General features: G+C 36.5%; 1 protein-coding gene across 5 annotated transcripts in view; it reads right to left on the bottom strand.

The window, feature by feature from the left end:
• Positions 1–11,955: 11,955 nt before the first annotated feature.
• Positions 11,956–14,661, bottom strand: part of LOC125669614 (netrin receptor UNC5C-like) — an 85,209-nt gene continuing 82,503 nt past the window's right edge. For all 5 annotated transcript variants that reach the window (XM_048904267.2, XM_056162815.1, XM_048904268.2 and 2 more), the window contains 3 exons: positions 14,316–14,437; positions 14,111–14,212; positions 11,956–13,973 (listed from right to left, as the gene is read on the bottom strand). In XM_048904267.2, coding sequence (XP_048760224.2) covers positions 13,802–13,973; positions 14,111–14,212; positions 14,316–14,437 — 396 coding nt within the window. In that variant the 3' untranslated portion in view covers positions 11,956–13,801. The remainder of the gene's footprint in view (positions 13,974–14,110; positions 14,213–14,315; positions 14,438–14,661) is intronic.

The following is a 14,661-nucleotide window of genomic DNA, read 5'->3' as shown; positions in this document are numbered from 1 at the left end:
GTATGAACTTTCACAAAATTATTCTCTTCGATATCATATGCAACATTCAATCAATCAGTAAGAATTTTATTTGGACAGAGCGCACGTAACTCTGGGTAGAGAATGGTATCTATTTTGAACTTGTTCAAAACACTGGAGAGTTAAAAATTCATTTAACTACGTATACGCCGCTATTTTTGAGGTACGATGTCAGAGTCAAGCCATGAATTTGGTTTTCATGTACAATTCAGGTGGCATTAATACACTAACTTACGAGTCAGTATCTAATGTACAGCCTGGTTTTGTAATTTTACAAATGCTTCAGTAGTCTATGAATATTATTAACTGGGTGTACATTATGTGATAGATCTACATTTGCATTAGACATGTTCAAGGGTATCACATGGCGCTGAATAATTTCGTCTCGATAGCGTACGCCGCTGATATTTCCATTGACAGTTTGTAGATGGGTCCTTCCACGTGCGTTGAAACAGTATTGGGCGCACCGCTGGACGTCTTGGTCTGTTGTGCTCGCGCAGACGATTACGCTCAGTTCTTGGACTGATTGGTCGAAGTAAAGGAATGCTACGAGCAGTCAAACTTGCTGTCTGGAAACAATTTCTCAGGTGCACAAGTCTAATGTGGTTGTCCTGTCGACGCGACGTCACATGAGGACGCCCAGAACGAGGTCGATCCCGAGTTTTACCAGATTGTTGGAAACGTCTCCATAATCAGGTTTCTACTTTGAAATCCATTCATTCCTGATACAAGATCAGTAATAAATAACACAACACATAAATTGGACTAGCAACAACACGTAGCAGCTTTATTGTACATGTAGTATAATACCATGCATAAAAAATAATAAAATTTCCAAAAATTTAGGCGTGCTACCAGCTGTACGTGTCGTCCTAAACTGATTTAATCACGTACTCTATTGAAACTGGTTCTATTGAACCGCATGACTGAACATACCTAAAAAGGTATTCGAAATGAAAACTTTCAAATTCCGGAATGATCCATTCATTATTATTACCAAGTAGAAATTGATTTCTGTCTAATTCGTTCCTCAAAAGAAAGAAATCACATTTGGCACACACCCCTATTTTGTACTTAAGGTCCCATATGGTGGTCAAATGCCTATATGGTATACCTAATATACTGACCAAATGGTGGTGGTTTTATTTCGTGTCAATATTATTAAAAAACAATGGGCTGTCGCGTTTGCACAGATATCTTGGCTTCTTCCCTGACATTGTTGCAGACTATAAAAGGCAACTTCCCAGACTTCCTCCGTAGCGTTACAGCTGGAGTTGATGAACAACACAGAACAAGTGGTAAGTGAGGGTAAAATCACTCATATTTATTCCTTACAAAACAAATAATGTTCTTAATTTTTATAAAATTTCCACTTGGACGTCAAGTTCCGCTTTTGCTGCGTTGAATTCAGAGCACTCCTTTGACCATGATGATCGTAGACCAGTAAAAGTACCGTTACATTTCATAAAGTCATTAAAATGTTTGTACGGCGACCCTCTAGTACTAAAAGTAAATGTAATTTTCCGGAATTCATTGACGGAATTTGTGATGTTAAATTATTGTTCTAGAAATGGCGTTTCCAAAGAAGTGTGGATGCAGAAATCACGAACTTTGGGTTGATGTTACAACTGAACCAAAACTTTTCAATGGAAATGGTAGAAAGATCAGGATTGCTATCATCAATAAGTTACAGGAGGAGGGGCTGCTTTCAGAGAAAGCCAAATATGTTTGCTAGACGTGTGTTTCATATACTGAGATTAAAATGGAAAATCTTTATATACGAGTTTCATCATTTTATCATTCTCTGCGATATTTAATGATTAAAGTGTGTGCCATGTGTGTGTGTGGGGGGGGGGGGGGGGGGGGGTCGGGAACATCTACAGTACATGGTCTAAAAGAAAAAAGAGGACGATAGTTGCAGAATTGTTTTCAAGGATAGAGGAGGGGGAAGTTGAAGAGGAAGATAATGAATCAATTATGAGCGCAATTGGAATATTAAATTCTCGGTCCCAATTTCTCGTTATGATTCGATAAAAGTAAAACTTCATTGAATTAGAACTTGTATACATTTCTATTTCGTCACACATGAATAAACGAGGCAAAACGTATTTTTGAGGACACGCTGCGAGTTGGCCAGCGATATATAACGGGCTTGCATAGTTATACTTTGCCCCAGACGGAGCTTTAATAACAATCGAGACCTCAGCAGATGTCGCAATATACAAGTCTTTCACCTTTAAAGTGAATCATGCACAAAATTCGTGATTTCGAATAAAATTTCCATTGTACAGACTCTGAATCGTGCTACTACACCTCCAAATCGTTTCGTTTCGGTCCGTGCAAACCGTTCAGCATTTCGTGCAGACCGTTCACCGTTCCGTGCAATTCGTTTCATGTAATAATCGTTCCGTGCATGATTACGCCACGCCCATAGAAACATGCAGATCGTTCAAACCACGCCCTTACAAACGGACAGACCGCGCAAATCATTTCGGCACGGGATGTAGGACAGGTAAACATTGTTGGGAATTGGAACAATTATTTCAAAACGTCTCTAAGACAGACTCCCAACAGTGAAAATCTGCAAATACTTGAAAGCAAACAGTTTATTTTAAAAACCCTAGGCAGAGCAAACTCCGATACCATTTTATCACCGTTGGTAGTTTCTAGTAAGTGCAGAGACATGTAGGCCTATATCTCTTGTCCTTGGTTGGATTTTTTTTCTTGGGTTTTTTTTTTCATTCTTTTTTTTTTTTTTTTTTTTTTTTTTTTGTATATAGGAATAATTTATTTGTCTTGTTACATTTGTATGATCAAGTTTTTCTTTTTAAATAAAAAATATTTTCATCAAAATTGTTTATCGGAACTGTCTGCAGAATGCAAAGACCGAACTATAAGCAAGTTATTTGTTAACAAAATTATTATACGATTAAACTGAATTTAACACTTTATAGGCCATATCATCTTAAATTTTAAATATTGATAGGATTCTTATTTTTCAATTCTCAAGAAAATTATACACTTATATGTCATGATGATGAATAACAACCTTTTCATGTAGGGTGTATTTTCTTTTGTCAAACGAGCGAGTTACTCGTTTGCCTTCAGTCAAGACATTAGTTTCGGTTTTCTTTCTTTCAAAGTTTGTATTATGGTCACTTTTCCGCCTATAGAGACTTTCTTCTGACGTGTATATAAGGATATATTTATGCAAGCAATATTAACTGCGATTGTAACAGATTCGTATTTTATTTGTCTTTAGAGAGGATTAATGAAAATTTGCACTTATGGGCCTCCGTACAAAAATATAATCCTTTGCTTGACATCAATATAGATCAAGAGATTTCATTGGCTACGATTGTTTTTTAATAACCCGGATGATCAAAACTAAAAGTACAGGCATGACAGAAGTCGCACATGTTTGCAATTTTACATTAAAAGTGTTAAGATGTTAAAACATGTTTACAATGTTATCAAATCTACATAATGCTATGGGGAAGGCGATTTTAAAACGCCTATGTGCAAGAATCGCTAGGGTGGAATTTTATAAAAGACATATTTTATCATGAAAATTATCGCCAGGTACTTATCACTCCAGAGGACATTGTGTGCCGTGTTCGTTTTTAAAGTGAAAAATCAAAATGCACGGAGTTGACAAAAACAACCAACTTGGAAGCTTAAACATTGTTGTCCTATCGATATCAAATATACCATGCTTAAATCCATCAACGACGCTCCGAAAAATGGCATTCAGTGTTTGCCTCACGAGCATTTTTTTCTTGCTATAGATAATGAGTTAATGAATTAATTAATTTATCAATGCATGATATCTACCCTTTTATTGTTTGGATATGATTAATATGTAGCCTGCTGGTTCTGATTGTTTGGATATGATTAATATGTAGCTTGCTGGTGCTGATTGTTTGGATATGATTAATATATAGCTTGCTGGTGCTGACTAATTGTTTGGATATGATTAATATGTAGCCTGCTGGTGCAGATTGTTTGGATATGATTAATATGTAGCTTGCTGGTTCTGATAGTTTGGTTATGATTAATATGTAGCTTGCTGGTACTGATTGTTTGGATATGATTAATATGTAGCTTGCTGGTGCAGATTGTTTGGATATGATTAATATGTAGCCTGCTGGTGCTGATGGTTTGGATATAATTAATATGTAGCCTGCTGGTGCTGACTAATTGTTTGGTTATGATTAATATGTAGCTTGCTGTGCTGATTGTTTGGATATGATTAATATGTAGCTTGCCGTGCTGATGGTTTGGATATGATTAATATGTAGCTTGCTGGTACTGATTGTTTGGATGTGCAGATTGTTTGGATATGATTAACATGTAGCTTGCTGGTGCTGATTGTTTGGATATGATTAATATGTAGCTTGCTGGTGCTGATTGTTTGATTATAATTAATATGTAGCTTGCTGGTGCTGATTGTTTGGATATTATTAATATGTAGCTTGCTGGTACTGATTGTTTGGATGTGCAGATTGTTTGGATATGATTAATATGTAGCTTGCTGGTGCTGACTAATTGTTTGGATATGATTAATATGTAGCCTGCTGGTGCAGATTGTTTGGATATGATTAATATGTAGCTTGCTGGTTCTGATGGTTTGGTTATGATTAATATGTAGCTTGCTGGTGCTGATTGTTTGGATATGATTAATATGTAGCTTGCTGGTGCAGATTGTTTGGATATAATTAATATGTAGCCTGCTGGTGCTGACTAATTGTTTGGTTATGATTAATATGTAGCTTGCTGTGCTGATTGTTTGGATATGATTAATATGTAGCTTGCCGTGCTGATTGTTTGGATATGATTAATATGTAGCTTGCTGGTACTGATTGTTTGGATGTGCAGATTGTTTGGATATGATTAATATGTAGCTTGCTGGTGCTGATTGTTTGGATATGATTAATATGTAGCTTGCTGGTGCTGATTGTTTGGTTATAATTAATATGTAGCTTGTTGGTGCTGATTGTTTGGATATGATTAATATGTAGCTTGCTGGTGCCGATTGTTTGAATATGATTAATATGTAGCCTGCTGGTGATGATTGTTTGGATATGATTAATATGTAGCCTGCTGGTGCTGATTGTTTGGATATGATTAATATGTAGCCTGCTGGTACTGATTGTTTGGATATGATTAATATGCAGCTTGCTGGTGCTGATTGTTTGGTTGCACACGTGTGGACGTGTTATACAAAGTACAGCGTGAAAGTGAAATCCAGAGAATCATGAAAAGCGGGTGATTCAGAATACACTAAATAACTGTTTCTTAATCTTATTTTAAAATTTATCAACGGCATTGACATTTTAAAACAGTGTAGACGCTAAATTAAATTTACTTTGTATTCCTAATGTAATCGGTCTTGGGTGAAAGGTGAAGATAATGAACAGTGATCAGTCTCATAACTCCTATAAGCAATACAAAATAGAGAGTTGGGCAAACACAGACCACTGGACACACCAGAGGTGGGATCAGGTGCCTAGGAGGAGTAAGCATTCCCTGTCAACCAGTCACACCCGGCCGCTGTGAGCCCTATATCCTGATCAGGTAAACGGAGTTATCCGTAGTCATAATCAATGTGCCAAGAACGGCCTAACAATCGGTATGAAACACGTCCGACAGCATTTGACCCAATGATAGGTTGTATTGACGACCATAGAATTTGCGAAATGCTGACTTTAATCGAGACTGTTGAAACCCTGGGTGTAAAGATAATCCACAAAATGATTAAGGTCGTAGATTCGTTTTAATAGTGGGAAACGATTACACAACCTTAAAACAACAATAAAAAGACATAAGAACAAATACAAAGACAAAAGACACTCTCGAATATGTAACATATGCAACGATACAAATATAAATTAGTCATCATTTTGTCGTCAAAGGAAATAACTCTTTGAACCAAAAATTACATATACAAGTAATTGATATTATGAAAAACGAATGACTACAGTAAACTACATTTGTACATATCAGTTTATGGAACTGGACTATACAGCTTCTGAAATAAAGGTGAAACTGGCTTAAAACTCTTATGATGACCTATTGAATAATTTACTAAAATACTGAATTCTATACACATATATCACTCTGCGCATTTAAACCAGTTAAAACTCATCATTTACTTAATTTAAAGAATAGAAATTGTTTTTCCAGAATTCCACTGTTAGTAAATCTTCTTCTCACGACTTGCACACAAGTTTTACGAATAAAGAAGTTCAATTACTTCCTTCTCAAACAAGATAAGTAGGCCATCTATCAGGGGTGTCACTGACGGATTAGGTACCGATACCTTTACAAACATTCCTCATCAGAATCACTAGAATCTGATTCCTCACCCTGATCTGCTACCTTATCTGTGGTTTGTTTTTTCTCCTTCGGTTGTGTCTTCGTTCTGGGCTTGGGAACTTGTCTCAAGGGGGTGTGAAGCATTTCGGGATCTATGAAACCGATAGGCAGAAGCAAATCCCGATGGAGAGTTCATGTTCTGCCTGCTCTATCCTCCCGTTTAACAACAAACACTGGAACATCCGGATTAGAATGATGCATAATCTGATAGGGATATTCCTCCCACCTATCTGCTATATTGTGCTTCCAATTAAATGCTACAACTTTCACCAAGACTCGATGCCCTTCCTGCAAATCTGCTTATCTTACTTTCAGGTCGTAGAATTTACCATGTTTTTTTCTTGCTCTCAGCAGCCCTCCGAGCAAGGTGGTATATTGTCTTCATTCTGGATTTTAAATCCTCCACATACTTTGTCCTTTCCCTCCCTTCTTTTCCAAGCTCACAGGCCAAGTCCACAGGCAGTCTGGGTTCTCTTCTAAACATGAAGAAATATGGATACTGTCCTTTACTCTCATGTCAGGTACTGTTGTAGGCGTGTAAAAATGATGGTACATGGCCCTTCCAGTTGGACGTCTGTGAGGGATTCAATGTTCCAAGCATATCCATCAACGTCCTGTTAGAGCGCTCACACATGCCATTACCAATAGGATGGTAAGGGGTTGTTTTGGGACCTCTTCATACCAGTGATGTTACACAGCTCCTTAATAATGTTGCCATCAAAATTGGCTCCCTGATCACTTTGGATTCTAGCTGGAAACCCATATTTGGTCATAGTTGTAAAAGTTTCGGCTGTTGTCTTTGCCGTTTGGTTCTTGGTAAGAATTGCCTGTGCGAACCTAATAAAATTATCTGTGCTGATCAAGATGCAAGGTGAAGATAACGAACAGTGATCAATCTCATAACTCCTACAAGCAATACAAAATAGATAGTTGGGCAAACACGGACCCCTGGACACACCAGAGGTGGGAGCAGGTGCCTAGGAGGGGTGAGCATCCCCTGTTGAAATCCTCCTTTAGATGTTTCTAGGATTAAGAAGCCCATACAAACTAATTCCACTGGATAAGCCGCCCTTACTGGCATGAGTGGTGCTCTCTAATTGGTTGGGACTTTCCTCCTTAGACATATGTGGCACTTCTTAATCCAGTTCTCGATGTCGCTATTCATCCCGTTCCAGTAAAATCTATCTTTTACCAAAGATATCAGATGATTGCGGCCTGGATGTCCAAAGCTGTTATGTAACTTATGCAGGATGTCTGTAACTATATCTTCAGGAACAACCACCTGCCTCCTGTCAGTCCCATCTATTTGGATTTGTCGCTAGAGTATTCCATTGCTCAAGAATAGAGAGTGGTAGTTCCCGATGAGTGCAAGGGAGTTAGGGTTAGTGGTAGATCGATCAGCTTGGGTTTCCTTCCCAGTTTCACATGATGTATCCAGTTCCTGAGTGTTGGATCCCTTCCTTGGATTTCCTTTCAGGTTACCTGTTCAGAAACTTGATCGGTTAATTGATTAACTATTTCTGAGTCAACACACAAATTTTCTACATGAGGAATTTCTAATTGCACACAGTTACATGTACATAAAGCTTTAATAGATTCATTTAGAATAGATGTTCAAGAATCTTGGGTTGTCTGTCCTGTTTGTCTGGAGGGTCCATCTACGTCCGAGTTGTTCTTTCCTGGGCGATACTGGATATCTAAGTCGTAACTGGCAAGTGCAGCTAACCAAGGTTTGCTGTAGTGGGTTATCTGTTAACACCTTGGTCTTGCTGTCTGTAAAGTAGTCTTTAAATTTATCTCATGCTACCCACTTCAGTGCCAGAAATTCCAATTTGAGTGCTAGATAGTTCTTTTCAGCATTTGTTAATCCTCTGCTGGCATAACTGATTACTTTCTTCTGTCTATCTTCTTCTTGGTATAATACAGCACCTAATCCATTCTGACTGGCATCTGTATGTAACTCAAAGGGAAGATTGTAGTGTCATATCCTAGTACCGGAGGGGATGCTAATGCTTCCTTCAGCTTACTAAACGACTCCTCCTCATCTTGCCCCCACTACCAAGTCTTAGAAGTTTTCTTCCTGGCTGATGTCTTGCTATCAGTAGCTAAAGGCATGAGTTGTAACAAGGGTCTAGCGATCTTGCTGAAGTTGGCAATATATATCCGGTAATAACCAGCAAATCCTCCTCGGGTGCTGCAGGGGTTGGCCAGTTAAGAGCCTTGCTGGTCTTGTCTGGATAGATTGTCCAAATTCTTCTCAATACTGGACAGAGAAAATGCATCTCTTTTCGTCTTGTTGTTCAACTGCCTGTAGTCCTCATACATTCTCAGGTCTTCTTTCTTACAAGGACTACATTGCTGGAGAATGGCGATTTGGACATCCTAATCACTCCTGCCGCCACTTTTTGTTGTAGGTGATTCCTAACCTCCTGGAACATTGATGGGGTTACGTCTACATCGCTGCTTAAAAGGTGTAGGATCCACCCACTCGATCCTTTGCTTTACAGTTTTTACGAGACAAATGTCTGCATCTCCCCATGCAAAGATATCGCCATTCTTGGAGATCATCTCATTCTTCATTGGTCAAGCTGTCATCAGGTATATCAAAACAGTTGGTTCTGCAGTATCCTAATTACTGGGTAAGCTAGGATTTTCTTCGAATGTCACAGGCTGCAGTTCAGCTATCACTGCCTTTGGTGCAATCTTGATAGTCCGTGTTGTGACATTGCTAATCATAACCATCAGTGGTTTCCCTAGATCCAATCAACTAGATTGAAATATATTTTAATATATGGCAACTGGCGCGTAAATGTCTTCCCATTAGAGTTCTCTGCCCTTGATTGAAACTGCAGCGCTGTTTACTTGTACCTCTTGTATAATTTATATTGTACGTCTGACATATTGCCTAATTATAAATATATTAATTGTACTTCATGTACCAATTGGTTTGAGTAAATAAACTGAATTGAATTGAATCAAAATTCTGTTTATTCTGTCTTTGGCGTTTGATTTACTTTAAAGTTATTGATTTTAATATGTTTGACGTGTGTAGATTTGTGGTGATTCTTTTTTCCATAACAAAATGTTATTTTAGCAAGAGGTTCACAGGCCTTATCAGTCACCTGAGTATTAGTTAAAATTATCACTAGTCGAAAGGGCAACGAAATTTAGGGGGGGAATTCCTGTTCTGAATATCAAAGTTATATATAAAACAAGATGTGTTCTTAAAACTTAAATACCCTCAAAAGTGCCTATACTGATGAAAGGCTTTACATGATATAAATGACGTTACATTAACACAATATGACTAATTTTGACCTGTCCAAGAGTCAAAACCCTGGGGTGCAGAACTCACAGTTTTGGTACATCCTAAATATTAGGGATGTCAAAACTGTCAATAATTCATATTCGAATATTCGATAACAGTATTCGAATATATTCGAACATTCGGTAAAAAATGGTCATGTACATTGTACATAATGAATATTAAGTCCTGATGTATGTATTGCCCTGTCCTTAGTACACGTTTTGCATTGGTGTGAAAGTTAAACCTCTAGACGTCTTTAGGGAGACACTGTACAATATATATTCAGTACTTCATATAAATGTATTGACTATTTAAAGATGCAGATAAAGCATAAAAGGGGAAGTTTAATTAAAGCTCCAATTGATGAATCGATCGTCTAACAAGCAGCAAGACCAACGAGTTTACGACACTTTGAAAGAAGTTTGGTCACGTACATTCTGTATTTCAGGGGTCAGTTTTATGCATAGCTGTAAAGTATGGTCAAAACATGATATGTCCTCCTACTCCGGGCTTAACATACCCGCCTTTTCCATGTTTAGAGCATTATCGTGCACACAAACGTCAATATTGCTTAACAAACCAAAATCTTTTAGAATTTCTTTTATTTTACACGCAATATTAATGGCAGTGTGACTCTCTGGCATCGAACATGTACATAGGATACTGGCTACTTGCATAATATGGTGTCCGGTAATCGTTAGGTAGCTTTCTGTAGGTCTAGATGTCCAAGTATATACGGTTATAACTGAATATTCGAATCTTGATTTCTTATTCGAATATCAACTCATCGAATGAATATTCGAATATTCGTTGACATCCCTACTAAATATGCATTTAGTTTTTATACCATACCAGTAAACATCAATAAGTCTTTCTAATTAGAAAGACAATAATCACTACATGTATTTTGGATCCACCCTGGAACGAAACCCTTAACCCCTAGGATCATGAAATTTACAATTGTGGTAAAGGACTACTTACTCCTTCTAAATATCTGTTTAGTTTCAATTTAGTATCAATAGCATAAATGTTTTACAAATATACACTATATATATTAAGTTTAGCCCCACCCTGTAGTCAGATCCTCTACCCCGGGGATCATTAAATTTACAATTTTGGTAGAGGCCTTCCTGCTCTACATCACTTTGCATTTAGTTTTTCTTACACATGTGCGATTCTACAGATTTTTGAAAATTGGTCACTTTTTGCCCCGCCATCAAGGTCCCAGGAGTCCTGAAATTTTATGTCAGCCTTGTCCCAAAGATGATTCATACCAAATTTGAAAAGAATTGGAATGGTAGTTATCACGAAGTTAAAAATGTTAGATTGTTAACGCACGATTGACGACGGACATACATGTAGGTCACCAAAGTTTACTAAAACTACATGAAGAGCCACGAACACATGGAAATTTTACAACCTACATGTACATTTGTAGTTTGTGTAGAATGAAAGAGAACTATTTGGTATTGCGCATGTTCACTAAAAGAAATTTTCCGAATGATTGATGAAATAAAATGTTATTAAGGGCAATAACTCCTATGCTGGTATTTTCTCTTAAACAATGATTTTCTGGTATTCAATTAATAATTGTTTTGAAACTTTTGTCATTTTGAACAACCAGTTTTTATGTATTTTTATTATGCTGTTTAATGAAAATGTGCGCGTTCACTACTCTTTATGTATGTTGATATATAGTGCATATTTATAAAACATGTATGCTATTGATACTAAATTGAAACTAAACAGATATTTAGGAGCAAGTTGTCCTTTACCACAATTGTAAATTTCATGATCCTAGGGGTTAATGGTTTCGTTCCAGGGCGGATCCAAAATACATGTAGTGATTATTGTCTTTCTAATTAGAAAGACTTATTGATGTTTGCTGGTATGCTACACCACAGAAATTTGATACGGATGAAAAGTAGAGGATATGTACAACAATATTTTGAAATTGAAAACTTTCAAATTTACTTTATTTAGTCACAAAATACAGTTTTAGCTGAAAGCAATCTGAGAAAAATGAAAAACCCCTGCTGGACCCGAACATGTGATCTACAGTTCAGCAGTCGACACGCTAACCTACTCAGATAGGCGATAATTTTTTAAATGAATAGACAAATATTGCTGATATTATTTATATTTTCATCCATGTTTTAAAAGGAAGTCAGCCATTATGACAATGTAGAGTACCTCCTTAATATACACTGTTTCCTCTGAACTCAATTCAGATAAAAGTTTGAAAAACTACACAAGTTTATAATCATTTATTTTTCACATGATAATAATTATTTACAAATCTTCTTAATGCATACATAATATTATGAAAGTAGAATAATGTCTCAGTCACATATTTGGCAATAATAACTGCTCCAAAGAACAGAAGGTAACAAAACACTTTGTAATTCATTGTATTTTTGAGGAAAAAAATCTTAGCAATAATCCTAGTAAGACATTGAACAACTGCAGAGAAATTGATGACACAGTTTCAGAAACTTTTTACCATCATCATTGAAAATACTTCATTTATTGCAGCAAGATGTGTTTCAAAAAAAGGAATTGATAAATCGAAATTTGAAATAACTTGTCCTATTTTTATTATAAGATAGTATTCCAAACATAACTTTCTGAAATTCACATTTGAACTTGTATCTACAGTTAATAATGCAGCTTAGAATTGAGAAACATTAAAAAAAAAACTTTTCCCAGTCTTTTCATATTTCCAATATTGATTTTTTAAATAAAATGACGAATTGTCTTTGGAAATGAAATTATCAATAGATTTTGGATTATAATTGATTAATCAAAACTGCATACATTAGCACCTTCAAAAAATATGTGACCTCTTTGAGAAATACTCCATAAAAGATTATAAGCTTATCATGATACAAACCTGTATCTGAAATTTACCATTGCACAAAATAACCACCTTTCACCTTTCATGCTGTACCTAACATACTGGTACCACATCACAAATTTCTTGCATCATACAATTCCAAACTGTTCACTCATTCATTGCACATTATTAGACACACTCAATTATGCACTGTTTAAGCTCATTTCCAGCACATTTCTACAAACAAGCACACATTTCAAAAGCTCTCGCTGATGTACAAAATTTGCTGAACAAGAGTGATGTAATTTGAACAAATTTGAAAGAATCTAATATGGAATAAATAAATCTGAAATAATCACAATGAAAGACAATAGTCGTTAAACTTTACATAATGTAAACTACACATGGTTTTTCACTACTGTGGAAAAGAACGCTTCATTTTGCTGAATGATACATCAACAAGTGTACACATTTAAGGCGTTAAATGACTAGAAAAAGTTCAACATATAATGCATAAATAACACATGTCAATCTCCATGCTCAGTTTCGAGTTACATAAGTTGCCTTTTTCTAATAACCACTTTTTAAAATGTTACAACCTTAGCAACACAAACATGCATATGTGTATCTGAATTGAATATTCTTAATCATCAGCAGATTTTACATTTATGGATTTTCTTCTACATTTTGGCAATACGACTCACTCATGCACATGTGTGACAAAAACCAATAATCACAGTCAGCATGTGTATGTTTTCAAATGTCCATGATGATCATGGCAGAAAAAATATCACATTTTAAGGGAACACAGGGGTTCTTTCCCATTGGTCCTATTACTAGTCTCTATGCTGTAGCACTTTTTAAATTTTCAGATGAGATTTGCATTGTTTTATTTTATTGCATCAGAACAGCTGCTTTCTTGTTCATATCATCTGTTTGTCTGACTAAACACAGCACCAGGAAAATCAACATGTCCACCTCTATGCTACCATCCCAGATATAATTCATCTCATAATTTGTTTGCAGTCATGATTTATCACATGATCTAGTTTGGAACCAACTTTTTCCACTTTCTGAATTGACTATTCTTGACCATCTGTAGCCAACAAGCTGCTAGCACTACAAAAAAGAGGGCAAGTCGAGAATCTAAGGAGAGATCCATTTCCATTATCAGCTGCCCGTAAACCATTGAATAGACTCTGGGAGATTGCTGGGACTTCTGATATCACAAGGACAGGCCTGCTGTCCCCCAGTTCTCTGGATCATAACCACGCTCCCACATCTTTCTCCATCACTGAGGCAGCATCCATTCGCCCCATGACACGGAAAATGTTCATAAGATCGGTCACAGCTGATTCCTCTCTATGCCTGGCTTCCCACAGGTTCAGTATGTGATCTGTTGGGGAACTCTTTGTGGCAAAATACTGTACATATCTGCAAAACAGTTATAACTCTTAAATGTGTTTCCTGTAATCAAAAGCGAGACAATTCAAGTTCAAACATTTTTCTTGCATCTCATGTATGAGTTATTTCTCTTTGCACTGAAAATTCCTTTTTTAATTTTCTTTTACCTATCAACTGTGAGTGCTTGGGCCAACATCCTCCAGTCATTTCCTCGTGCATTGGGCTGATCCAACAACAAGCATAACTTCTGTCGTATATGGGAGGGCAATCTGAAAGCACAAACAAATGTACATATTTACACCACTATACATGTACTTCTCTCCAAAACTTTACTTAATTCAACATATACTTCTAATGATAGGCCAGTTATACCTGAAATTGTTAGCATGGGGTTCTAGCGTTAACATAGAACTGAATCCTGAGCTGGAATTAGTGGTAACTGTTGATGTCCGGCCTTTCAGAGTTGATGATGGGGTGGAACAAGATGGAAGTTTCTGAAATAAATCATATATGATCACAATTGTTTATGACTTTTATACAAAAATCTTTGACTTCAGACAAGACTGCTGGAATTATTTCATTCACTCTCTGTACTCTCCCCCCTTCTGTCCCCTTAAATCCTGTGAATGATACTTAAACATCACAGGAAACAAAATACAATCAATCACTTTTTACATGGTTTTCAAGTCCAATGACTATTTGTAAATGTATAATTATT

This window comes from Ostrea edulis, chromosome 4 (assembly GCF_947568905.1).
Source record: "Ostrea edulis chromosome 4, xbOstEdul1.1, whole genome shotgun sequence".
Taxonomy (NCBI): domain Eukaryota; kingdom Metazoa; phylum Mollusca; class Bivalvia; order Ostreida; family Ostreidae; genus Ostrea; species Ostrea edulis.
Note: the sequence above shows the minus strand (reverse complement) of the source record. Positions and strands in the feature narration are given on the sequence as shown.